This window comes from Lottia gigantea (genome assembly GCF_000327385.1).
Source record: "Lottia gigantea unplaced genomic scaffold LOTGIsca_79, whole genome shotgun sequence".
In the NCBI taxonomy this organism is placed as follows: domain Eukaryota; kingdom Metazoa; phylum Mollusca; class Gastropoda; family Lottiidae; genus Lottia; species Lottia gigantea.
In genome coordinates, this window is record NW_008710630.1 from 497,681 (window position 1) to 524,012 (window position 26,332).

General features: G+C 37.0%; 4 protein-coding genes across 4 annotated transcripts; 1 reads left to right on the plus strand and 3 right to left on the minus strand.

Annotated features, from left to right (window-relative positions):
• Positions 1–1,182: 1,182 nt before the first annotated feature.
• Positions 1,183–5,926, minus strand: LOTGIDRAFT_53412 (hypothetical protein; the record flags this gene model as incomplete). Its single annotated transcript, XM_009066649.1, has 10 exons — positions 1,183–1,286; positions 2,028–2,143; positions 2,522–2,659; positions 2,864–3,000; positions 3,423–3,572; positions 3,772–3,902; positions 4,120–4,215; positions 4,718–4,801; positions 5,132–5,398; positions 5,752–5,926. Coding segments are annotated over 10 exons (1,398 nt in total), but the record flags the coding sequence as incomplete, so codon positions are not given.
• Positions 5,927–7,551: 1,625 nt separating this feature from the next.
• On the minus strand, positions 7,552–12,448 carry LOTGIDRAFT_236307 (hypothetical protein). The gene is made up of 11 exons (XM_009066704.1): positions 11,843–12,448; positions 11,452–11,527; positions 11,184–11,268; positions 10,757–10,926; positions 10,450–10,600; positions 10,096–10,163; positions 9,850–9,931; positions 9,436–9,543; positions 8,410–8,609; positions 8,010–8,097; positions 7,552–7,662 (listed from the first exon to the last, which is right to left on the minus strand). Exons 1-11 carry the CDS (start codon positions 11,947–11,949, stop codon positions 7,583–7,585), a joined length of 1,215 nt encoding a protein of 404 aa, XP_009064952.1. The 5' UTR covers positions 11,950–12,448; the 3' UTR covers positions 7,552–7,582.
• An 88-nt stretch (positions 12,449–12,536) lies between these two features.
• LOTGIDRAFT_207280 (hypothetical protein) lies at positions 12,537–22,063 on the plus strand (the record flags this gene model as incomplete). The annotated part of the gene is made up of 14 exons (XM_009066705.1): positions 12,537–12,721; positions 13,657–13,845; positions 14,028–14,124; positions 14,221–14,298; positions 14,557–14,630; positions 14,811–14,885; positions 15,307–15,550; positions 16,048–16,172; positions 17,090–17,207; positions 17,785–17,863; positions 18,214–18,340; positions 18,668–18,751; positions 21,086–21,089; positions 21,825–22,063. The coding sequence occupies exons 1-14, from the start codon at positions 12,620–12,622 to the stop codon at positions 22,061–22,063; spliced, it is 1,635 nt and encodes a 544-aa protein (XP_009064953.1). The 5' UTR covers positions 12,537–12,619.
• Positions 22,064–23,689: 1,626 nt separating this feature from the next.
• On the minus strand, positions 23,690–25,146 carry LOTGIDRAFT_132262 (hypothetical protein; the record flags this gene model as incomplete). Its single annotated transcript, XM_009066706.1, has 3 exons — positions 23,690–23,977; positions 24,627–24,750; positions 24,929–25,146. Coding segments are annotated over 3 exons (630 nt in total), but the record flags the coding sequence as incomplete, so codon positions are not given.
• Positions 25,147–26,332: the final 1,186 nt, after the last annotated feature.

The following is a 26,332-nucleotide window of genomic DNA, read 5'->3' on the forward strand; positions in this document are numbered from 1 at the left end:
ATCATGCATGTACAGATTTTTTAAACTAATAAATGTACAATGATTTAAGAATATATTATTTTTCTAGTGCTGAGTGGTTTTCCCGAAAACGTAACTTAAAGGGGTTGTAAAAAGGTTTTCTAAATTTTGTATGTGTATCGGGGACACTGATAGTATCAATTTGCACCATTCCAACTGTCACTGATATCGGATGGCCTCATGTGATAAAGTATATTTTGCGATTAGTGACGTCATCGAACATTTAGTTTTAGTGGACTTGCAGGAACCACAGACATCTGATAGAAAATTGGAATGGTGCAAATTGATGCTATCAATGTCCCGATACACATAAAAGAAAACCTCTTTACAATCCCTTTCAGTTGATTTTTTTTATTTATTTCGTCTGATTGGTAAATTTCTTAAATTTTGTTTCATCAACCAATTAGATCAATGTATTTGCAAAAAATCTGGATTTTATTTTAGTTGAAAATTAGGAGAGTAAAGCCTTTAAATATCTGTCTTATTACTTCGTTCAAAACACGATTGAACAGTGATTTGTTTTATAGCCGTTCACACACACTGTTCTGGTCTTTGTTAAATGGAACCACTGATGTCAATACCTCTATGGACTGATTCTTGTCTGAAGTTGATCTATCTTCAGTTTTAATCTGAAAAAAGAAAAGTAACAATTAACTGATGATGATGATAAGGATGATGATGATGATGATGATGCCGATGCCGATGATGATGATGCAAAGACGAAAACGACGATGATTATTTTCGACCATTCAATCTAAGCTGATATCATACCTGTTTCGTGTCTTGCTTTGATTCATTCGCTAACGGGGACTTCGAATGAAGCTTGCATGGCGTGTTAGGCGACGTTGGACTACCACCTTTTCCTCTGTGTGCATCTGAATTTGTACCAGGACTTCTTGGAACGTTTATTCTCTTTGGGAACTTCATCACTAACTCCGGAGTTCCGATTTCTGATGGTTGAACTAACGCTACCGATATTTCAACGGGTGTCCTCGGAATACTTTCTACACCTGAGCTAACAGTTCTATTCCGACGTGTGACAGTATTATTTGACACCACACCAGGACTGTTTTGGTTCGGAGTTTCAATTTCAAATATTAAATTGTCAATTCCGCCTTCATCAACTGTATTGTCTGCATCCGGGGGCACATCTTTCTCCTCTGAATCTGTCGCCCATGATTGTAATTCAGAACTGCCAAATAACAGAAAAGCAAAAACTCCAAACATATAAACGCCAGTCAACATACAGAATACAAATCTCCATTCGACTTCTCGTCTTCCCTACAAGAAAGGGGACAAATTTCTTAAGTAATGTACATCAATCGAAAAAATTAGCTCTGCTCCCATTAAAGATATGCTTTAAATGGTGGCTTAACTCAGTGACTTTAGTGGGGCTTCTCCCCTGGGAACTTTGTTTACAATTTATGCTCTCCTGAATTCTCAGACTGGGAGTGTGATGCCCTCGAGGTTGGGGTCCGTAGACTTGGTTCAAGTCCCTATGATAGTTGATCCACTGGCTTTATATTGGATTTTAATGCCAAGAAAAGTGCTGTTTCCACATCAACACGTAATGTGGTAGGTGTCACAAATAAAGACAGACGCACTTATATTTATGCCTGAACACCTGACAACACTCTGTAATTAGATATGTCAACATATATCTCTTTTCGAGTGTCTACATTGAGTGCTCAATTCTTTATCGTTTGCAATTCAATGTTTTGCAGCCAAGAGTTCTTAGCGATATTGCTTTTTTATCCTTCGATCTCGGCCCTTCCTATCATTGCGAAGCAGAATTCGCCAAGCGTTGGATTGTTCACCCACCAACAGGGAACGTGAGCTGGGTTTAGACCGTCGTGAGACAGATTAGTTTTACCCTTGGTTAATGACAGTGGCGGAGCCAAAGGAGGGGTAGGGAGTTGCCCGGGCATCTCATAACTAGGTTAGAAATTCGGGCAACTTCAGGTATTTCGCCCCCCCTCCCCCCTCGGTCGTAAACTTGGCTCCGCCACTGGTTAATGAGCTAAAGAATATTACCCCGAAGGTTATTGAAGACACCACAAAGGGTACGATGACACTTAAACTTGTTGACACCACCAAACAGAGACCAGTTAAAATACCAGCAAACCTACAATGAATTTAGTACATGTGTTTTAAATTTTTGATTTTAATTTAAACCTTATCATGAGGGCGATAAACACAGTGTGAATGAAATCAAATGGAATAGAATGTTAGTGTCACACCCCGCGATTCTACCCAAGAGTGAAGTGTGGAAGGAATAAACGGGATTATATTTTGGTTTCAGCTCAAGCCAGTCCACAGAAACTGAACTACATGAATATATGCATGTTAAAGCAACACTTTTCCATTTTATGTACAGAAGAATAACCACTTATGTTACGTTATATGTCATCACCTATATCACCTACTAACTTGGGAGGAACGTCAAGAAAAAGGGATATCTTGTAGAAGAATATTTGCATAATTGTATTCATAAATAGCTCACCTCGGAGCCACATCTAAAGGTGTAATGGCAGATGAAGCCATTGCTGATGATTGAAAAAATAACAATACTGCCACAATGGCCACAGTTGCTGCTCGATACTGGAATGGTACAAACGTTACTAACGTTGAGGACAAGGCGCTCACAGTGAAGCCTGAAATTCAAAACAACAATTACTGTATACATAATTGGTATTGAGCCCAAGGAAATCGTTTTTGATTTAAGATTTGGATGAAATAAAATACCTGTATGCCATTAACACATCTCAGATTAACACTAAAATATCCATCCAGCAAACAGATATTGACCAAATTGCTGAATTTCTGATGAAATACAATAAGAAACTTGCCTATGCCTTGAATAAGTTTTCGTATTTTTGTAACTCCTAAATTAGTTTTTCGTAGTAAGATGTCTGAGAGAAATCCCCAAAATAATGAACCAAGAAAACGGAAGAAGAATGGAACGGAAAGGAGGGCTCCAGTCTGAAAAAAAGCAATTGAACTATTTGAAATCCTGAAACTAGAGTTATTTTTGTTTAAAGGTTTCCAGTTGTGTGATTATGTATGCATGACGGAGAAATGAGATTTTGTCTGGACTACATCTCTTGAATTATGATATAGCTCCCACAGACAATAGTTACCTTTCAGTATGTTTCAAAACCTTGTTGAATTTTAAGAATTTCAAATAGGTATTTTCCATTAGATGTACGATGCGGGTTTTGGCAGGTATCTTAAAATTTGGAGTTTATGATTCTGTGTTCAACAAAGAGATCCATGGATGGTTTGTAGCTTCTACATTTGGGACACCTTGCCATTTCCAGTCGTTGGTATGTTGACACAAGAATAGATGCACATTTTGGGCAAACAACCATCGACGGGGATTAATTATGACCATGAATACTCACTATTTCTATAGAAAATTCCAATATACTACTAAAATAAAGTGGGAGAAATAAAAAAAGGGTGACAGCACACCACATATTACAGGACTGAGTAACTATATACGCCCATACCGGCTTGCATGTTAATATTTTCTTCCATGGTGTTTTCGCTTTCTGGTAAAATAGAAAAAAATGTGACATTAACAGTAATAGTAACAGTAGCATTATCAGCTAGGTCAATACATCTATACATGATATCGAAAGTCGTGGGTTCTTAACTAGGTCGCCGTGTGAATATGAAGCATCTTAACTCATGAGTCCAGATTACTAAGCTGGCTATCGATAATCCTAAAATGCTGGCTAAATCTCAAACCTTTTTGCCTGACATGCCAATTCTGTTATCTTTTATATATTTCTGTTCTTCCTCCGTTATAAACATATGTTCGTCTGGTGAGTTGGACACAGTACCGAACCACAAACAACACCACAGTACACACAGTGAACCTTGAATTGGAAACACATTCTGAATTAAGCAAGCGGTCATGAGAATGCTAGTCGCCTACTGAAGGTGGTTGCCTACGAAAGAATCATGAATACGGTACATCAGACAAATTCCCCATAAAACACATCAATTAATTTTATCATTACCAAGAAATATATATACATATATGTACAGCCCTTATCAGATTGTAACAAAATAGGTGTCTTACAGACTACTCACCGAAAATGTAGAAGATGAAAGGCCAGCCATTGTCCACTTCGATTGTACACAGATAACCACAAATCAGAGAGGCGAACATATTGGCCAGATTGATGCCTAAATTGATAATAAACCAAATATCAATTCGGGAAGTGGATAAAAAAAAAGCTGAATGGAAGATGATCAGGCTTTCAATGCCTCCAATTGTGCACGATGAAGATCCATCGTGAATTGAAGTCGATAAGAATAATTATATCGTTTTCCTTGCAAATTTTCCCTCACTGCACACTACCCGACAGCGCTCTTCTTCATTAGCATGAACAGGTGCAGGAAAGAAGGACGTAAACTTCTTTCATTTCATATGATTTAAATGCCTCAATTAAATACACATGATCCAACATTCATGGTGCCTAAGGCCTACCTTAAGTGGAGATTTTGTGTTGATTTTATCTTGCAAATCAATCAGACGTCGATCTTGGTTTTCGTTTGCCATGCACCGATAGCACAAAATGAGATAAACATTCAATAAATTGAATGTATTTTTTATTATTAGATTTGCCATGTGGATATTGGCAATTCATTCAGTGTTGAAAGTGGGTTGTTGAGTGTAACGACATACCTGCTATGCTGATGGATACTAATGAAACTTTTTCAAACTGTGGTGCCCATTTGGCCCAGATATCTTGTAAAGCTGACATGTAGCCTACCTATAGAAGAATTGAGACCATAATCAAATATCTATATATGTACTATTATGACTCTAATGGAAGTTTTTGGATTTGAAATGATTTGCAGAAATCAGCGAGACTCTGCATCACTTTCACATAGAGATCAAAGTTTGTCATCCAGGATACAGATACAGGACTTCTTAGCTTCAAATCACTATGCGATATGTTGAAACAAAGTTGCCCAGGGGCGGGGTCCCAACTCACGTGAATCCACGGACCCCCACTCAATAGTTGAGCCACTGTATGAAGCAGACATCCTCTCTCCCTTAAAATTTTAAGCGAATGAGATCCACTAGGATATATACCTACTGTGAACAGCCCGACACAAAATCTCAATACAATCACAGCATAGACATGTAGCCTCGTCATTTCCGGTATTAACAGGAAGGAGATTCCAGCAGAAATTAAAGTAACAACTATAAAGTTTTTGGCACCAAATCTCTGAGACAAGATTCCACCCACGAACGGCATGAAAAATCCACTATACATGGTCGCTGACAGAGCCATAGCTCTGATATCTTCATCCCAGCTAAATTCATACTCTTTCGCCTGCAATGATGTATTTGATGTTCCTGCAATGTGGCATCTGATCACAGAAAACTATCATTTTGCCATTATACATTGATGCCCTAATTCACTTGCTTTAAAGGGATTGTAAAGAGGTTTTTTTACAAAATAAAAATTATGTGTACTGGAGACACTGATAGCATCAGTTTGCACCATTCCTACGTTTAGTCAGACGTCTGCTGTTCCTGCTATTCCACTAAAATTAAGTGCTTCATGAGATCACTAATCGCGAAGGGTTTTTTGTGATAAAGCAAATTTTACGATTAGTGACGTCATCAAACACGTATATGTGTATTTCTTCAATTACATGTATATGAACTTAAACGAAATAGTATTAATCTTACCATTGATGTTTGACTTGTATCGTTTTTTAACAGACTGATTCCTCGCGTTGTAAAATTGTTTGACCTAGGCTGTCCCCCAGGGCCCGCCATACACACTATAGCAATAGCCATAGAACCACGTAACGTCATCACCACAAAGTTTCCTAAGCAGACAATGCCTGCTAGTCTCCAACGCCAAGAAAAAAATTTCTCTTTAAAAGTTTGAAGCCTGGAGGTGGAAGCATCCTGGGAGTTCTTAGATTCCGTGTTGGTTGGTTTACTGGAAGCATTTTCATGCACACCGTTTTGTTTGATACTTTCTGGTGCTTCTCCTGCAGTTCTATTAGTTCCTGGAAATCAAAACAAATTTTCAGATTATTATTTGATAATCCCAGAAACCTCCCAATATGATTTGAAGATGGGCTATAATATAGTCGTCGTGATAACTTGGTAGAAATAGAGCAAACCAGGGGATGTATCCAAGAAACTGCTCCATTTTGAGGTGGGCTGTAACTTATTCGCCATTGGCGGTATGATGGCATCAGCGAACACCACGTTAGAATCATTAGAAGCCTCGTGACAATTTCAATGTCTGAGAGTGAACGTATGAAACACTTTGCTGTATTTTATCTGTATTCCTTTCAGAACCTTTTCGGTGGTAAGGACTATTGCAGCGAACCAATCAGCTGATTTGACACTCGAAATACCATCAAAAAGGTGGCCAAGAGTAAAATCTACCAATGCTCTAGCAAAGGAAATGAAGTTTTACGTCGTACGTTTCAGCACCTGGACAATAAAGATGGCCAGGGCAAGGAAAGAGTTTTGACCTACCTATTGTCGGCATGATGAGTTTGGGCAACCCGGGTTTCGCATCGGGCGCCATGATCAGATGGACTGCTCTCCAAAACAGACTATTACAAAGATGACAAACACTTTATTTGTATTACAGTATTGTAGATTAGACTTGAATTCAGCCGGTTAACTTTCGTAAAACGTGGGACTGAATAATAAATGGTAATATTTTGATTTTATCATAGTTAAGTCCCCTTCACACTAATGTTGATCCAATTTTGTCCTGGTCGTATGGCAGGATTCTAGCATGATAGAATGTTTGTTTTGATTTTTGAGGCCAGGTAGGGACAGTGAATATCACTTCCAGTTTCAGCCAATCAGTGCCGGTGGTGGCGGTTTTGAGTAATAATTAGTTATTGATTAATTAATTATTAATTTTAATTAATTGTATTTTGGAGTAAAATCCTAAATCGTAATTAACAAGTCGCTGCTTGTGAAACTTTGATGTGAACTGGGCTTGAGAGATGCTTTCATCATGGTCGTTCCAGTTTTCTATTGGCCATCGTGATTTCGGTGGAGATATTAACCAATCATGTGCGAGTATTTATATTCTTTGTTGCATCAGAAATGGTTTTAACCAATAGATAAGTCACGGTTTCATTTCTGGTATTAATATTAAGGCGCACGATTTTACATAAGTTATCTCGATCTAATAATGTCGTTGGTCATCGGAGGACTGGTAGATGAATAACCTCCCTCTCTATCCATTATGGTCTTGTGTATTCACTATTAAATACTAATTTATTGGCCGGTGCTTCTATAGAAGTATCTTTTCTTTCAGACCTTATCCAAATGACGATGTCCATTTGATAACAATGGCAGTTTTCTGTGGTCAAACGACGGATGGTTCGTCTACAATTTCATGAGAAATTTAGTTAAAGTGGAATTGCACGACATAAAGGCTTCAGACTTCTAAATTTGAATGGTGAAAATCGATGCTATCAGTTCCCCAATTCACATAAAAAGTGTTAGAAAACTACAGTAAATGTAAGGGAATTTATTCAAAATTGTATATTATGTGTCGGTCTCTTTCTTCAGTAATTTCTTTAGGATCAGCTGACACATCATCAGACATCTGGGAACATGAAAACATCCTGAAATACACAACTCGTTGAAAATGAAATGAAATGGAGATCTGGGCCCTGACCGCCTTTACAAAACTGTCGAGAATTTCCGAATGATATGGTCCTTCGTCATATCACAATCGTATCTACGGCAACCATTCTCTCTACGCCTGACGTATACCATAGAACTCACGAGCGGAAGTAAAACGTGCTTTGAAGTTTTCGTACATGCGCTTTAGGCATAATGCAGTCACGTGACGAGTTGTCGCACCATATGATCGACTTTTAGAAGTGCTAAACCTGACATCGTCAACTGTATGGTTTTGAGCGATTCGAACCTGTGGAACCTTTTCGCATGATCTAGGAATAGGGTTTACCTTTCCATGGTCCACCTTTAAAGGTATGCGTCACATCACCTTGTCGGTTCAGGTAACCAAACCATTCTCCATTTTCTTTATCCACAAACTAGAACAAACAAAAAATCATGTCACGTGATTTTCAAACTGGCCAATCAACACTACGTTTTGTTTTGTAATTATGAACACATGCAACTAGCAGAAAAAGCGTCTGACCTATCGAATGGGACACACAATGTATGCCATGGAGGTTGATCCAACCAGAATCTCCTCGACGAAAAGAGTAAAATTTAGCCCATTGTACACTACATAGCATGTGCTGCAAGACTAAAGATTCATTTCTATCAATGCGGAATTTCCTAATTGCTCTTCTTCAGCTCTGTAGATACTGTATCACCTTTCATTTTTATTATTAACTTACATGCTGGTAGCAATAATCAAAAACCTTCTCAAATAAATCCAGATATTTTTTATCTTGGGTCTGATCGTAGGCCATTAGGAATGCTATCAAAGCTTCTGTGTGGGGCCACCATAATTTCATATCCCATTCTAGTTGTGTCGGACTCCAGCCGTCCACGTCCAGAAAATAAAACAACCCCTGATGTTTCGCATCCCAACCACCTGAAGAAAGGGAAAAAGTGCATCAGTAAGTGTAAGCTTAAGTAATATGGATAATTGTATTGTACAAGGGATAAAGGTGTCCCAGTAAACGTAAGCATGAGTTATCGTCTACAGATTACCAAATACAAGTCAGTACTTAAAGTGATATAATCGTCTAAATATTTGCTGCACAATCTATAATAGAGGTCAATTTCAGCCATCTGTAACACTTTCCAAAATTGAAATACGAGCATCAGTAAGCATGAGTTATTGTTTGCAGATTATCGTACTGTACAAGTACATTAACTTTAAGATATATAGTCGTCCATATATTTGCTTTATCAGATGATAAAGTATCCATCCAAACGATCAACCGTTGAACGCTCGGGTTTACGGAAACTGTCGGGATTTGCCGAAGGGTTAATCAACCGTTTTAATTAGACACAGTAGCAGAAAGTAGTTCTTTTCAACCTTTATTAAATTCATTTAATACTTATCACCCTTGATTAATATTTACCACTGTCTCTCTCTGTCTTTGTTCATTTTTTTGTCTCGTGAACACTGGTTGGTGGATGGACGGACTTCATCGTTCTTGGTAGGAATTTTATATTTTGTTTAGACATAGGGCAGTTGCTTATTAGAAATATTTGGTAGCTATGTGTAATATTATTTTATATAACCGGAATTCTGGATAGGATTGAGATGAAACCTATGGATTTTCGACTCTCGTGTCAGTGAGGACCTACTAAGTATTTCATTTGAATCTTTACCACCGTTCTTCTTAGCATTTTTCTTTTCCGTTTTTGTTTTTGCACAAACTATTAGAAGGTTAATCCGAGTAACTTACTTTCAAAAGCGCCCATTATAAATTTGTCTAAAGCAATCTGTTTTAGTTCAGAGTTACCGGACTTCTTGGCGTATTCCAGCAGAAACCAACCACATTCTATAGCATGACCTGAAACAGATACAAAGTTGATATTTGCAGGCTTGTAGCGAATGATGCTTGATGAAGATTGTGATGGTAATGGCGATGTTGACGAAATGGTGGAGATTTAGTCCATGATGACATTGATCATGTCGATTGTGTTAATGGTCATAGTGATGTGTTGATGGGCGCTGAAGCTTCTGATAACGATGATGGTGATGATGATGAACAGAATTCACTTCTTGAAGGTAAGATTTAAAGCTCAAACCAAACCCACTGTTCAGCTTCATATCGAGATTGATACCTCGTGCGTGTTGAGTTCTTGGGGCATTTTACCTGGATTCATGAGTCGGCCAATGCTTCCTGGCAACTCGGTTCCATCAGGAGAAACATTCTCCAAAATAACTTTACCATTCCTCTGAAACATAAAGACAAATGTCCAAGTTTTCATTTCGCATTAGATCCAGGTTTATAACAGATCTCTTTAGCTTACATGGACATAGAAATGATATACGTCCACATTATTAAGGCTTTTTAACTCTCTAACATTCATTTTGAAATTTAGTTATTGTCAAATCCCACCTGTATATGTTTCATAATGTCTTTCACACATTTTTCTTCTATTTCTCTGTATTTTGTCATTCTGTCCTCTGTAAAGAAACAGAAAATGGATTCATGATCTTCTCCAGTTATAGTACCAATGATAGAGAAAGTAGTTTTCCAGTGACAATAAGGGGCCTAGGCTTAAACGTAGGGATCAAGAAGTCTTTGTTATAGGCAAACCAGATGGGAACGGGTTATGATTACGAGACCCAAAATGCCGCTCTTCGGGGCCAGACAGTGCTTTTAGAACTCTTTTCTCTCAATCCCACAGAGAATGATAGGATCAACCCTAGTGTTCGAAAGCACCCCTTTCAATAAGATTAATGGTTTTACCTGGCAAAGGTAAAAGGCCAAGGGAGAGAACTACCATTGGTACTGCCAGAGTTTGGATCGGAGTTGTCCCTGGTAAGACAGTTCTGCCCAATTCGGTGTCATCTTCTTGTGTCCAGTAGATAATCTTGTCTAACATCTTCAACCCTTCTTCCTAGAAACAAAACAATTTAATATGTCTTTGGATATTGGTGGTGCTTTGCGACAGAGGTTGAATCTATAGGACCTAATCACCAAGCAGACGACAATCCAACTCGTTTGCGTTTGCGTGTGTCTACATAGCTAAAATTGTTTTTTGGTAAGCATATACCTTATAAAGATCGTTATTGGTAACAGAATAAAGCTCTATCATGGCCATTGTAAAGAAGATCTCGGTATAGATGCTTCTCTGGTATTTGATGGCCAGTCCTGTTGGTGTGGTACTGAACGGGCACCTGTTAGTCTCGCGGTCTTTCACTTTATAAATTAGAAACTTGGCACCTTCAATAGTAAAAATAAACCAAGGGTCATAATTTAAAGGGATTTGGTCATCTAATTTCACCGATCTTCATCTGAAAGTGTAAAAAAATCAGTTATGCATAACTCTTTTTAGATTTAATTTCTTACTTTAGGTTCGCTGCGATTTAATAATAAATATGGTCCAAGTATAAGAATGGGCGTCATATTACTCATAAAATCAGAAATTTTTGCTGAGAGATTTTTTAATCATTATAACAATGTAATAAACAAGGACCTACTTTTCTCTACAAAATCTAGAATTTTATCTTTTTCAGTGCCAAAAACCTCAGGTACATGTCTTATCAGCGTGCTGTAAGTCCAAATCTGAAATATATAAACAATACAGAAATCATCTCTTTAAGACAAGTCGTCAGAAACTATTACTCATATATAAGGTTTGTACAATGATGTCGAGCTTGGATGTGTAGAGTAGTATTGGTGTCCAAAATAATGCCATATCCCGAATCAATCTTAAAACTAACATATGGTATAGAATAACTCACAAACCTGCCGTCCTTGTAGCCAAGTATTTTTGGTTGTATCGTAAACTTTTCCATCTTTTCCCAGGCAGTTGAAAAATCCACTGAAAAAATAAAAGAAACCAATGGCTATATACATGTACACAAATAGGGACCTAGCCTAGTCGTTTAAAAATTACTTCAAGTGTCAATAGTTTACGAACCTACGTAGGCTACCTAGTTTACTGCAAGACTAACCCGAAGTCGGCTCCGAAAAGTACGTGGCCTCTTATGTTATCGGTTAGAAACAGAATCACATAGAGTTTTGTGTCATTCTTTTCTGCATTGGTTTATGAAGTGTCAAACAGTGTGCAATGAGGGAAGTTTTGTCATAGGTGAGATGAAGATCTCTGCTTTGAAAAGAATGAAAATCTGCTTACTCTTTCTCTAAATCGTGCGAATTTTCCACCCAAAATTTAACAGTCCTTTTCAAATCAGTCGAGATTTGGTCGTGAAATTCTTGTAAACGCTCACAACTCCGCGACATATTGGATTATTATCTACTGTCAGCCGACGATAGTCCGAGCATCTGAACTTTTTTCAATCTGAAATTTTAAAGGGTAGAGACGGTCTTTGTTTACATTAATGTAAAAAGACATAGTTTTTGCGTTATTACGCTATGCCACCATCAAAAGTAAAAATTCAACTTGCGCCGCTACTAAATACGGCACATCGATAGGCCTATTCTTGGTATATATGACCAATATTAGGCCTAGGTCCTATGTAATTAAATCTTGGCCCTGTTTCGGACTATACTGATATCACATCGTTTGATCTTGATAAATCATGTTCAGGGTCGTGAATATCATTATCATATCTGAAGTATTGGTGGTAATTTTATGCAACGTTTCGACAAGATTACACTAGATATCATGATTCACTAATCCACTAATTTGTAAAGATAACGATTAGTGTAGTTCAATCAAGCCATTTAGTTCTCGTTCCCTAAAATAAAAGCAAATTTTAGTTGGTTGTATATTTAAAATAAAGTGCAATAACGACATTGACATTTTACGACAATCATCATAAGGTATATTCGAGACCGATTAACGGCCATATGGAACGCCCCCTTCTCAAAATGTCAACACAAAACTTCAAAATCACAAGCGAATGTCTAATATTTCTTTAAATAGACATCGTTTTGGTGATTTTCAAAGATGGCTTTGTTTGAGAAAACATCTTCATCGAAAGCTCAAATAGATGACACGGAGGTTTTGTCGGCTTACATTGAAACAGCTCAAAAAACAGGCGACCATATCGTAAGTTCCGTATTTTACGACTTATGTCTGCGACACGATAGTATGGATGTAATGTAGGATTAGTCTAGCAGGATGTAAGTCACAACCTGAATAATGACATTTTAATCTTTTTCACAGAAACAACAGACATCATGAACTCTAGGTTAAATTCTGAATGGTGAACCACTAATGTCTGTTTTTAGTAGACCTAACACCAGACATCACCTTTGGGTTATATTCTTGAGAGTGGTCAACTGTACTATTGTCTGTTTATAGAAACACCAGACATCACCTAACTTTTGGTTACATTCTAGAGAGTGGCCTGTTTATAGAAACATCAGACATCAACTAATTCTGTGTTATATTCTAGAATGTGGTCCACTGTTGTACTATTGTCAGCTTATGGAAACACCAGACATCACCTAACTCTGGGTAATATTCTAGAGCATGGTTCACTGTTGTACTTCAACTAGCTAAGTTATATACTAGAGTGATGTCCACTGTTGTACTTCAACTAGCTAAGTTATATACTAGAGTGATGTCCACTGTTGTACTTCAACTAGCTAAGTTATATACTAGAGTGATGTCCACTGTTGTACTTCAACTAGCTAAGTTATATACTAGAGTGATGTCCACTGTTGTACTTCAACTAGCTAAGTTATATACTAGAGTGATGTCCACTGTTGTACTTCAACTAGCTAAGTTATATACTAGAGTGATGTCCACTGTTGTACTTCAACTAGCTAAGTTATATACTAGAGTGATGTCCACTGTTGTACTTCAACTAGCTAAGTTATATACTAGAGTGATGTCCACTGTTGTACTTCAACTAGCTAAGTTATATACTAGAGTGATGTCCACTGTTGTACTAAATTGTGTAATCAAGATGAAAATTGGTGTAATTTCGAACAAAAACCCTAAGTACTATTGTACCAGTACTATATCTTTTTTTGCAGGAGTATATTTTAAAGGTCCAGAGAGGAGCAGGGAAAGAGAACACTTGGCAACTGACAAAGCGATACAGCGATTTTGATAATTTAGAATCACAGTTACGCATCTCAAATATTGAGTTTAAACTACCTCCTAAGAAAGTGTTTGGAAATTTTGAAAGAGAATTCATTGCTGTGAGACAGAAAGGGTTACAGGTAAGCAGGGCTAGGGCCTACTCAAATTTTCGGGTCAGGGTTACAGAGTCCTATGGCTAGAGGATTTTGCTTGTTAGAAGAGTGGTTGCTTGTGTTGAAAGGTTTAACTGATATAATCTTTGATTGATATTTTCAACTTTGTGATTCTCTTTCTTATAAACGATTGTATTTTATCTTTTCAGGATTTTCTGGATTCAGTTTTATCCAACCATTTTCTGAGTCAGTCTTTATGTGTTAAAAGATTCCTGGATCCTAAAACATATTCTACTAATTTCCCAGGTAGGCACTAAAACTAAGTAATATTTACACTTAGTTTCAGGTAAGCTCCACATTTAAAATTTTTGTACACTTATTCCTTTTTTTGTATATTTTCAGAAGTAGCATTACAACATGTCTCAATGATCTTCCGATCGGAACCGAAATGGGATGTCATAGAACCTCTTGTAGATATAGGTGAGCATATATAAGTGCCTTTATATTTTCATTTTCATTTTCTACGTCAGTGAAGCAGGTCGAAAGGCAGGAGCACCTTAAAAAGTTAGTTAAGCTATGAGTTGAAATGATACCTTTAGTTTCATCCTTGCTTTCTCCGTCACTTATGCAGATTTATTTTTAGGTGATTTCCCCCTGTTAGTGAATGCAGGTATGTCACATATTGGTTCAGATTGAACCAAAGCTCTTGTGTTTCTAACAGGTTTTTTTTTATTTCAGGTACAAGAATAAGAAAGCATTATATCATGGTGAAACCTATTGGTCAACCAAAAATAAAACAGATTTTATCTTGGGTAGGTATTAAAATTAATTTTGCCCATATGAGGTACGTATTATTTACCATTGCAGATTTCTCCAGATTTATCAAAGGAAAGGGAGCACATAAACATAATTTCTCATTATTGTAGGGTTTAAAGAGATGTGCAATATATTCACCATTATACAGTATATGTCTTTATTTAATTTTATTCCAGAGTGATTTTGGACTGTATCAGTATATAGGAGAGAGAGAATTGACAGCCATAATGACTTTATTATCAAGTATACAGGTTGGTGTAATTTCTCCTTAATGACGGCATTGTCATCTTCATGTGTCCACCTGTCTGTCCCGTTTCAAGTTGACTTTTCAAATCGGATAAATCTTGATTCAGGTCGACGGGGATAGGAACTTATGGTTACTCGCATAAGACCAGTTGCTAAAGATCATTGACGTTTTGAAATCAAAGAAAGTGGCTAATGCAGCTATGATCGTGGCAAAATGCCCATCATTGCATACTGCACGGCTTTGCTCATCTTCATAAGCCCAATTCCCAGCAGAAAATAGGACATACATTGGTCGTAGAACTTAAAGATTTCAGTTAGCCAGCTTATTATTTCATGATTTTTTAGTATCAAACTTGCAGTAATTAAACTTATATAATTTTTATGAATTTGAAATTTTTTTATCTGATTTGTTTTGTTTCGTTACAGCATCCTCATATTTTAACCCCGGTGTTTTCTACGTCCAATGAAAATGGAGGACTTGTGATATCTAGTTATTGCGAGAAAGGAACGTTACGTGATTATTTGTGTAAATGTAAACCAAAAGGACATTACATTAAAAAATACTCCAACCCAAAACTGTGTTCTCCTCTAGATATGAGAGCGATCAAATTATACGGAAAACAGATTTTGGAAACATTGAAATTTTTACAGGAGAAACACATTCCACATGGTGAGTAGATTTTTGCATTTTGTTAAAGGGATTGTAAAGAGGTTTTCTGGCCTTTTTTATGTGTATCTTGGGCACTTATAGCAGGAATTGGTATTGTAGGCAATTATGGTTTTTATTTACACTAATCCGACTATGTTTTGTCATCATTTAGAACCCACTTCTCCATCCAATCACTGTAGGGTAAATATTCTATTCAGTGGCTTACTTAATTGTTAAGAATTTGACAGTCACATGACATTTTGATTGACAGCTAGCATTAAGCTCAGGGTAAGTGAGATCATAGCCTTCACTTTCTATGGGATTATGACCTCCTATGCCTACTTGTTAAGCACTAAAGGTTTACTTGATATGATCTATTACAATGGGGGGTTGTATGAATGCATGTGGTTTTTTCCCCTGAAGTCTTTATCTTCCACTCTCAACTATGATATTAAAAAATGTTTTAAAATATACTCTGTAAGATGTAAATATTTGCACACTGTGTTTTGTATTTGCAGGTCATCTACATACTGGTAATATTATACTTGATAATGATGTTTGTTATCTAACTGATATACATAATAGTTTACTGGGTTTACCTTCTTATTATAGACCCTTTTATACTCAATATAAAAAAATACAGGTAAAGTATAATAGCGAATATGATGCACACCATGTATATCTGGTAAATTCTGTCAGACGCCCTGTCCTGACAGGTTGGCATAACACAGACACCATAATATTAACTAGAATGGCCTACGTCTGTAGAGTTAATAGACATTGTATACCGGTAATATTTATATTACAGACTGTAGAGTTAATAGACATTGTATACCGGTACTATTTATATTACAGACTGTAGAGTTAATAGACATTGTATACCGGTACTATTTATATTACAGACTGTAGAGTTAATAGACATTGTATACCGGTACTATTTATATTACAGACTGTAGAGTTAATAGACATTGTATACTGGTACTATTTATATTACAGACTGTAGAGTTAATAGACATTGTATACCGGTACTATTTATATTACAGACTGTAGAGTTAATAGACATTGTATACCGGTACTATTTATATTACAGACTGTAGAGTTAATAGACATTGTATACCGGTATTATTTATATTACAGACTGTAGAGTTAATAGACATTGTATACCGGTACTATTTATATGACAGACTGTAGAGTTAATAGACATTGTATACCGGTACTATTTATATTACAGACTGTAGAGTTAATAGACATTGTATACCGGTACTATTTATATTACAGACTGTAGAGTTAATAGACATTGTATACCAATACTATTTATATTACAGGCTGTAGAGTTAATAGATATTGTATACCGGTACTATTTATATTACAGACTGTAGAGTTAATAGACATTGTATACCGGTATTATTTATATTACAGACTGTAGAGTTAATAGACATTGTATACTGGTACTATTTATATTACAGACTGTAGAGTTAATAGACATTGTATACCGGTACTATTTATATTACAGACTGTAGAGTTAATAGACATTGTATACCGGTACTATTTATATTACAGACTGTAGAGTTAATAGATGTTTATTGTTTTGGTCATGTTCTGTATGAAATGACGTTTGGTACCCAACTTAATACACCTTCCTGTGATAACTTCCCCCCTGAGTGTCCCGCTCAAATCAGTAAGTATTGCTTGGGTGGCTCTACCTATGATATATTGTACCAGAATGGCCTACGTCTGTAGAGTTAATACCCCCTTTTTGGGGGGGTGGGAAGGGGAGGTCAGAAAGCATGTGGGTAGTGTAAGGTGTCACCCTCCTACAATAATTTTCCCAAAGAGTGACCACTGACCAGCTCAAATCTGTGAGATATTTAGGTCTCAGGTATTCCAGTGTATTCGGGTAGTGAAGTGGCAGGGTTGTGTGTTAAGGGGATATTGTGATGATTTCCCCACCCCTGCCCCCACAAGTGGCCTGCTCAAAGTAGTAAGTATAACTAGGGTTCATTGGAATCTGTAGTAGACAAAAAGGGTCACCAAGCTTGAGAAAGTGGGGGGTGGGGACAAGTTTTGGTAGTGTAAGAGGTCAGCCTCAGAGTGTCTTGCTTAAATCAATAAGTATGGTTTACCCTTTCTGAATCCTTGGGGGTAGGGATCATCAATCATGTGTGTAGTAAGAGGTGTTGCGTTGCTTGTTAAAGGGTTATCCTTCCCTGGTGTCCTGCTCATATTTAAATTTGTTTTCGGTCTTTTTTTAACAGGGTCTGTACTAGAATCTATCTTAACGACAGAAGCTTGTAAAAATGGCATTCCAGCACTGGCTGACTTATTCATGCATCCGTAAGTTTAGGTTTTTAATATTTTTTTGTGTATTTCCGTATTTAGATGAAGATTTCAAATTGAAATTTGCATCTTATGTGAATATTCATTGTTTATTAACTTGGTTAATTTGGATTTTTCAACCTGGTTCCCCACCCTAGGGACTGGCATGAAAAAGCGTCTAGCCTTTCCTATGGGAGGCCCTGTGTGCTATTCAAGCTGTGCACATTTAAAAATCCCTTGGAAATTGAAAAGCTGTAGGCTATTGTCGCAGTCCTGGCAAATTTCCCTCATTGCCTGTACAGAAAAGTAGTTGGTATATGACATTTTATTATGTAAATCTGAGTGTGGTAAGGGTTTATCTATTTCAGGTTGTTTTCGGATGTCGGCCAGCAAGTTAAAGACAAACCACAACTAAAAATACCACATAAATTAAAAGATGTTTTAAAAACAGCCAAATCCCAGTTCGAAGACAGACTGCATGAAGAACAAAAAAAAGTGAGTTAAAGGGACCATCCATTGGACCAGTTGTACCCTAGTCTCAGAAACTGGAATTTTGTTGCTTGGCTAATCAGTAATAGTGTTCACAGGTACCCATCAAAATTTGAGCCTTCTTAGCCATGTTTATCCTGAATTATTTGTCTTAAAATGAATGATTTTTGAAGGAATTGTGCGATTTTTGTTGAGTTTTGTACTCCTGAAGACTATCTTCATATATTCAAGGCCCAAATCGACCTCTGAATGTGGCGAACAAGGGCCTTTAAGGCTTGTACTCAAAGTAAGTAATTATGAGTGATATCCCATTCTATTTCTGTGTTTTACTAGATCAGTAAGATTAAGAGATTGTCGAAGGCCAAGGAATTCCACATGTCAGAAGAAGAGAAGAAAAAACGTAGAAAGTCAAGAAAGGTAGGACTGAACAATGAATTCTAAAATCAAGGGCTTATTTTCAAGAAACTTAAAGGGATTGTAAAGAGGTTTTCTTAATTTTTATGTGTATCAAGAACACTGATAGCATCAATTTACAATCAGATTTTATGCCTTATTGACATCATAAAATGATTAGTTTAGACCTCTTTACAATCCCTTTAAGTGATATAGTCCTCTAAATATTAGCTTTACCAGCTGATAGAAATTAAAGGGATATATACATATAAATATTAGTTTCCTTGGTTGATGAAGCTCTATATTAGCTGTCTAAAGTACTTTTAAGAATGAAAATTTGACATCTAGTTTGTCTACAATAATCATAGTATACAGACAGTTAACTTTTACTAATCACAATGATTACATCTGGGAGGATACCATGTTTCTGATATGAATTCAGCATCAGGATCTTAGAACGGTTGATTTCTCAGCATTTTGACATTGGATGCTGCCCTTTTTTTTCAGAAAGCATTAGAAAACGGTACTTTAGAAGTACAAAGTCCAACTTCTCCAACTTCTCCAACTGCACCACCCTCTTCATCAAAGACAACAACACCAAGCAGTACTGGACCAGGTTTGTACTTGTGTCTTACCGCTTTGCTTACTTAGATATGCCTAACTAATTTCTATCCCACACCAGAGCACTCCTTAATTTAAAATTCTATGATCAAGTAAAAAAAATGAATTGACATTGGTAAAATTTTGGCCCTGTTTCTCAAAAAATTTCGCGAAGTTTTGTATTCCTCCATGTAAATTTTCTCACATTAGACAATTTTTGTTGTAAGATTTCTTAAGAAACGGGGTTTAAATTTACATGAATGTCTATGGTAGATATTTTTGATGAATAAGGGCACAAGTATTAAGGTGTATGGTTTACTGATTCTCTATTAGCACAAATTTTGTAATGATGTGTTTGATGGAGTGGTTATGGTTGACAATGATGTTTCTTTGGTGTCTGTAAGTGTCAGGCTATGCCCACTGTCCACTCTGTAGCACCTGGTACCACTATGACATCGGATTTGTCAAGTCAATATAATTTTCTGAGATATTCAAAATAATTCATGTTTATTTTGGTATTTGGGTTCATAAATTTTCCATTGTATTGAATAGTCCAAAAACCTTAACATAATTTTGTGCCTGGGTTTATCAACTTGCCATAATTTTAGAGTGTCCACATAACTAATACAGTGATTTTGATATATTTTTTGTGGTCTACAGCTAATTAGATTAACAGTGTGTTTGTATCAAGTAAGATCTATATTAATTTAGCCAGTGTATTTCTATTAGATATATTCAGTGCCTCAACTAGATAAATGGCCCGGGGGGTGGTTTATTTAAGTGGCTTGGTGACCCTCCCCAGGTAATATTTTTTAACACGCTCTGTTGCACTTTTTCTGGGAGGTCCCCTTAGAGATGTGGGGCATGTGGATTTGGTTCAACCAGTATGTTAGTTGAGTCTCTGAATATATCTTATAGGTCTTAATTTCTAACTCACAAATTTAGGAGAATTCACATACTGTACATTTGCGAATATAGTGCGCAGTATTTTACCCCTGCATTGAAAGTGTGTGGATATGGATTATAGAAATTGCATGTCACTGGCTAGAAATTGCTTGGTAAGCTTTTTGCTGGCTATGGAATGATGTCATTTGCTTATTTAGGTCGAATAAATGGTGTTTTTGGGTTCTTATCTCAGTTGGGTGTCATCTTACCACAGTGTTCTCAGATGACCCAGCTGTAAATGGGTACTGATAATCTGGAAAAGATCAAACCAAGATCTGGTAGAAAGGATCCTTGTGAATCTAAGTTGTTATCCTTGTTAAAATGCTTCCATCTAGGCTGTGAGTGTATGTCAAATTCTCCTAAATTTGTAGATATGAACTGTTGTATTATTTCTGGCTGTAACTCTCTGGTATGTGTCTTGTTCGTTTTTTCTAAATATGTAATATTGTTGTTCGTAATCAATTTTATCTTTTTCTTGATGTCTAATTAAGACCGAGCTATTCTATTAAGAATAGACGTAAAGCGTTCCATTAATCCAGGGCCATAAATATGTATAAGCTATGAAGGAGACAATAATTTAGTCAGGGGTTTGGGGCTGCCTAGATCCCTTGAAGAGTTATGGAACTTGATTTTCAGAATGTTTTTTTGACACAGACCTTAAGAGTTATCTATCTTGAACTATTGGAAATTTTCTCTTGTATTGGTGTATATTATTGGGGAAACTGATATTACTGTGTGTTATTGGTATATTATGATTCAGCTAAAGCTAAGGATATGGATTTGAGCATGATAAAAAATATTATTTGCCTAAAGCGATGTGGGTTAGAGAATGTTAGATTTTTTATTTGCCTAAAGCGATTTGGCTTAAAGAAAGCAGATATGAAAACTTTGTGCTATGCCTAAATCTGTTTTAGCATGCCTTGCCTTAAATTGTATGTTTGTGTTCTAATTAAATATGCGTTCTGAAGGAAGATAGGCATCCTGCATCTATTTCTTCCCTTTTAAATCAGGAAAAATAATTTTTCGTGCTGAAAAGCGATGCAGGATCTACACCTGAACTTTTACAGCTATGAAATGCAATATTTAGATGACTTTCTTACTTCACCTCCAGAAAATACTTACCTGTTTCAATAATAATTTCTAATTCCTATTAAGTTTACAGTTTATTTTAACATGGTGCCTCTAATGAAAAGCAAATTTATATCATTCAAGCACTTATATTTATGTAAATTTTGACTCCATCAAAGGCATTAAGTCATCCTTATACTAACTTGACCAGCTGATACTCAATTGTGGTCATACTGTAATAAAAGTGACAATAGCCTAAACTTCCAGTAAGCATGCAAGAGTGCAAATACCTTTGTAGAAGCGTTGATGGTCTAGAATAACTCAGTATGATTCTGTTGGATTGCAGGATCATTCAACTTCATATTCTAATTCTGATAAGTGCTATGAACAAAAATTGAGCTCGAATATTTGTATATTTGTCCAGATATTTACTTCCTAGCTGATAGAGCTCAAAGAGTAATTTTTATATGATTTTATTTTTCAGCATCTCCTGTTCCACCACCACCACCACCACCTGTGGCTGCCCCTGTACCTCCTTCTCCACCAGCAGTAGCTGCAGCACCTCCGCCCCCACCCCCACCTGGACCCCCAATGAGATCAGTGTCAGCGCCAGCTGGAGGAAATACAGAGGGACGAGGGGCTTTATTAAGTTCTATATCATCGTTTAGTAAAGGAGGATTAAAGAAGACAAAAACAGTGGATAAAAGTGGTCCAAGGATATAAATACAATGGTATCAGCTCATTTGATCAAATATACCTACAGATAAGGCTCTCATCTTCACAATGTCAAGCTATTACAAACTGTGTCTAATACCTTGACTTCATTAGGTTCTTTTTTTGCATTATGGAAGTATGCAGTGATTTAATTGGATTGTGCTCTACTGAATACAGCTAATCAATGCCCTTGCAGAAAGGCTGTAAACATAATGGCTTTGTGTCTATAGGCTATCTGTGGATGCTGTATATAGGAAGCACAATCCAATCAAATCGCAGCATTCTGTGACACAAGAAAAAAGCTCAATGAAGTCAAGGTATTAGATACAGTTGGTAATAGCTTGATATTATGAAGATGTAATGAAATATAAATCAAGACTCAAAGCATATTTTTGTTATTACATATACTGTATCATTGCGAATATAATGCTCACACTTTTCACTCTCAAAATATACTTAAAAACTCAAGTCTTAGATATATGCATACCTTGACAAATATATTCCACTAAAGATTACTCTTAAAAAATACTTAAAAGATGGTTGAACTATAGTGCTCACTTCTCTCCATCTTCACAAGCTATTATGAACTTCGTCTAATACCTTGATTACAATAGACGCCTTTCTTTTATCATGGAATGCAGAGATTTGATTGGATTGTACGCCAGTGAATACAGCCAATGACAAAAGGCTGTAAACATTGTGGCTTTGTGTTCACAGACTTTCTGTTGAGGTCTCTAATTGGTTGTATAAGCTGGTGTACAATCCAATCAAATTGCTTCATTTAGAAGAAAGGTGGCTATTGAAGTCAAGGTATCAGTACGAAGTTTCTAATACCTTGACATTTTGAAGATGACTTCTCTCATACTCCTGCCTTTTTCCTGGCTGCAAATATTCATATTACGCTCTAAGTTGTATGGTAAACACAGAATTATAGCTATTTATTATTATTTTGTTGTTTTTAAAGTGTATTTCAAGAGATTTTGTTAAGTTTTTTGTGTTTGTCTTTAGCAATATTATTTTGTTATTTAAAATTTTATTTTTGCCAAAATATAACGAACAAGAATATGTATTTGTTGTATTTGGAATGCGTGCATTGCCAAAATTTTATGTTGTCAAAAGTCACAAATACAATGTTTAATTCATAAATTCAGTCAATTAGTTTGCTCTTTATTATTTTATTTCATTGTTTTGTCTTGAATCTATTTGGTAATTGACCAATCAGATTATTAGAAATGATTTTGTGAGAAACTGGTTCAGTTTCTTCATTATATTTATTGATCAATTGTAAATTGATATGCGCTATAGCTTCTCTTGTTTTGTGAACAATTTATTATAAAATGAATATTAAATATTGTGGAAAATGGGGAAGTTTTAAACTTGGGTGTTCTTCACTTAATTGCTCGAAATGTTGACAGTTAGTGTCACTGAGTTGTGAGCTGCTAACATCACTGTGTTATGAATAGCTAGCATCACTGAGTTGTAAATAACTAGCATCACTGAGTCGTGAATAGCTATCCTATCACTGATGAGCTATGACTAGAGCATCACTGAGTCATGGACAGCTACTAACATCACTGAGTTGTGAATAGCTAGCATCACTGTGTTATAAATAGCTAGCATCACCGAGTTGTGAGACTATAGCATCACTGAGTTGTGAATTGCTAGTATCACTGAGTTGTGAGCAGCTAGCTTCACTGGGTTGTAAATAACTAGCATCACCGAACCTTGAGCAACTAGCATCACTGAGTTTTGAGCAGATAGCATCACCGAGCCTTGAGCAGCTAGCATCACTGAGTTGTGAATAGCTAGCATCACTGAATGGTGAACAGCTTGCATCACTGAGTTGTGAATAGCTAGCATCACTAAGTCGTGAACAGCTAGCAGCACTGCATTTTTAGCAGCTAGCATCACTGAGTTGTGAGACTATAGTATCATTGAGCTGTGAATAGTAAGCATCACTGAGTTGTAAATAGCAAGCATCACTGTGTCACGAGCTGCTAGCTTCACTGAGCCTTGAACAGTTAGCATCACTGAGTTAATAGCTGGCATCGTTGTAAATAGTTAGCATCGCTGAGTTGTGTTGCAGCTAGCTTCACTGAGTCTTTTGCAGCTATCATCACCGAGTTGTGAGACTATAGCATCACTAAGTCGTGAACAGCTAGCATCACTGTGAGGCTAGCATCATTGAGCTGTGAATATTAAGCATCACTGAGTTGTGAGACTATAGCATCATTGAGCTGTTAATAGCTAGCATCACTGTGTCACGAGCTGCTCGCTTCACTCAGCCTATAGCATCAATGACTTGTGAATAGCTGGCATCACTGTGTTATAAATAGCTAGCATCACTGAGTTGTGAGACTATAGCATCACTGAGTTGTGAGACTAGCATCATTGAGCTGTGAATATTAAGCATCACTGAGTTTTGAGACTATAGCTGAGTTGTGAGACTATAGCATCATTGATCTGTGAATATTAAGCATCACTGAGTTGTTAATAGCTAGCATCACTGTGTCACGAGCTGCTAGCTTCACTCAGCCTATAGCATCAATGACGTGTGAATAGCTGGCATCACCGAGTCGTGAATAGCTTGCATCACTGAGTCAGGAGTAGCTAGCATCACTGAGTTGTGAGCATCAAGCTTCACTGAGTTTTGAATAGCTAGCATCACTGTGTTGTAAATAGCTAGCATCACTGAGCTGTGAGACTAGCATCATTGAGCTGTGAATATTAAGCATCACTGAGTTGTGAGATTATAGCTGAGTTGTGAGACTATAGCATCATTGATCTGTGAATATTGAGCATCACTGAGTTGTTAATAGCTAGCATCACTGTGTCACGAGCTGCTAGCTTCACTCAGTCTATAGCATCAATGACGTGTGAATAGCTGGCATCACTGAGTTGTGAATAGCTGGCATTACTGAGTTGTAAATAGCTAGCATCACTGAGTTGTGAATAGCTAGCATCACCGAGTCGTAAATAGCTTGCATCACTGAGTCAGGAGTAGCTAGCATCACTGAGCTGTGAGCATCAAGCTTTACTGAGTTTTGAATAGCTAGCATCACTGAGTTGTGAGCAGTTAGCATCACTGAGTCAATAGCATCACATAGCCTGGAGACTATAGCATCAATGGGTCATGGTACTAAATGCATCACTGAGTTGTGAGCAGTTGGCATCACTGAGTTGTCGATAACGAGCATCGCTGAGTTATAGTATTTAACGCATCACCGAGTTGTGAGCAGCTAGCTTTACAGAGTTTTGAATAGCTAGCATCACTGGATTGTAAACAGTTAGCATCACTGAGTCAATAGCATCACTGAGCCTTGAGACTATAGCATCAATGAGTCATGGTACTGAATGCATCAATTGGAATTGCGAGCAGTTGGCATCACTGGGTTGTACATAGCGAGCATCGCTGAGTCATGGTACTGAATGCATCATTGAGTTGTGAGCTGGTAGCATCACTGAGTCATGAGCAGAACCTTAAATCGACCTGCTACCTGCTCATAAGTCTGTAGTTCTTCCCGTTTTTAACACTCTTGACTCAGTGATTTTGCCGTCACCTCGCTACTCAAAGATGCTATCTACCCGCAACTCAGTGGTTCTATCAGTGATGCATCCTTACGACTTGGTACAGTAGTTTTATCTGCTAACCATTCAGTGATTCTATCGGTTAACGGGTTAATGAGAGCAGTAATGCTAATGGCGTGGGTCACTATCATCACTGACTCAAATGTAGGTAGCATGACTGAGTCGCTAGCATGACAAAGTCATGAGCAGGTAGCTTTACGGTGACAATTATGCAATCGACTCATTAATGCTAGATTCTCATGAATCTGTGACCCGCGACTCGTGATGTTAGTGACTCACGACTCTGTAATGATAATAACTGATGGTTGTGACTCAGTGATGCTGTTTACACATGAGTCAGTAATGGTAGCGACTCACGACTCACTGATGCTAATGACTCGTTATTGACTCACTGATGCTAGAGACTCATTAATGATAGTGACTCGGTGATACTGTCTACTCGTAAGCCAGTGACTCATCAATGTTACTGACTCGGTGATGGAAGTGACTCACGACTCAATGATGCTAGTGACTCACTGATGCTATCTTATTATGAGCCATTGGTGATAGTGACTCATTGATGTTAGCGGCTCATTTATATGGCCTTCATAAGAGTTAGTGACTCATGAATGCTAGTGACTAGGTGATGGAAGTGACTCAACGACCGTAGTGACTCAAGACTTAGTGATGCTAGTGACTCACTGATGCTTT

Bases quoted from the DNA above. Each gene is read 5' to 3' on its own strand.
- LOTGIDRAFT_236307 (XM_009066704.1), bottom strand. From the start codon at position 11,949: ATGTCGCGGAGTTGTGAGCGTTTACAAGAATTTCACGACCAAATCTCG. The intron at 9,544-9,849 runs GTAAAATGCCCC...TATCTGTTTCAG, and splicing joins TGGCCGACTCATGAATCCAG to GTCATGCTATAGAATGTGGT. The intron at 8,098-8,409 runs GTAAGTTAATAA...TGTTTGTTCTAG, and splicing joins TTGATTATTGCTACCAGCAT to TTTGTGGATAAAGAAAATGG.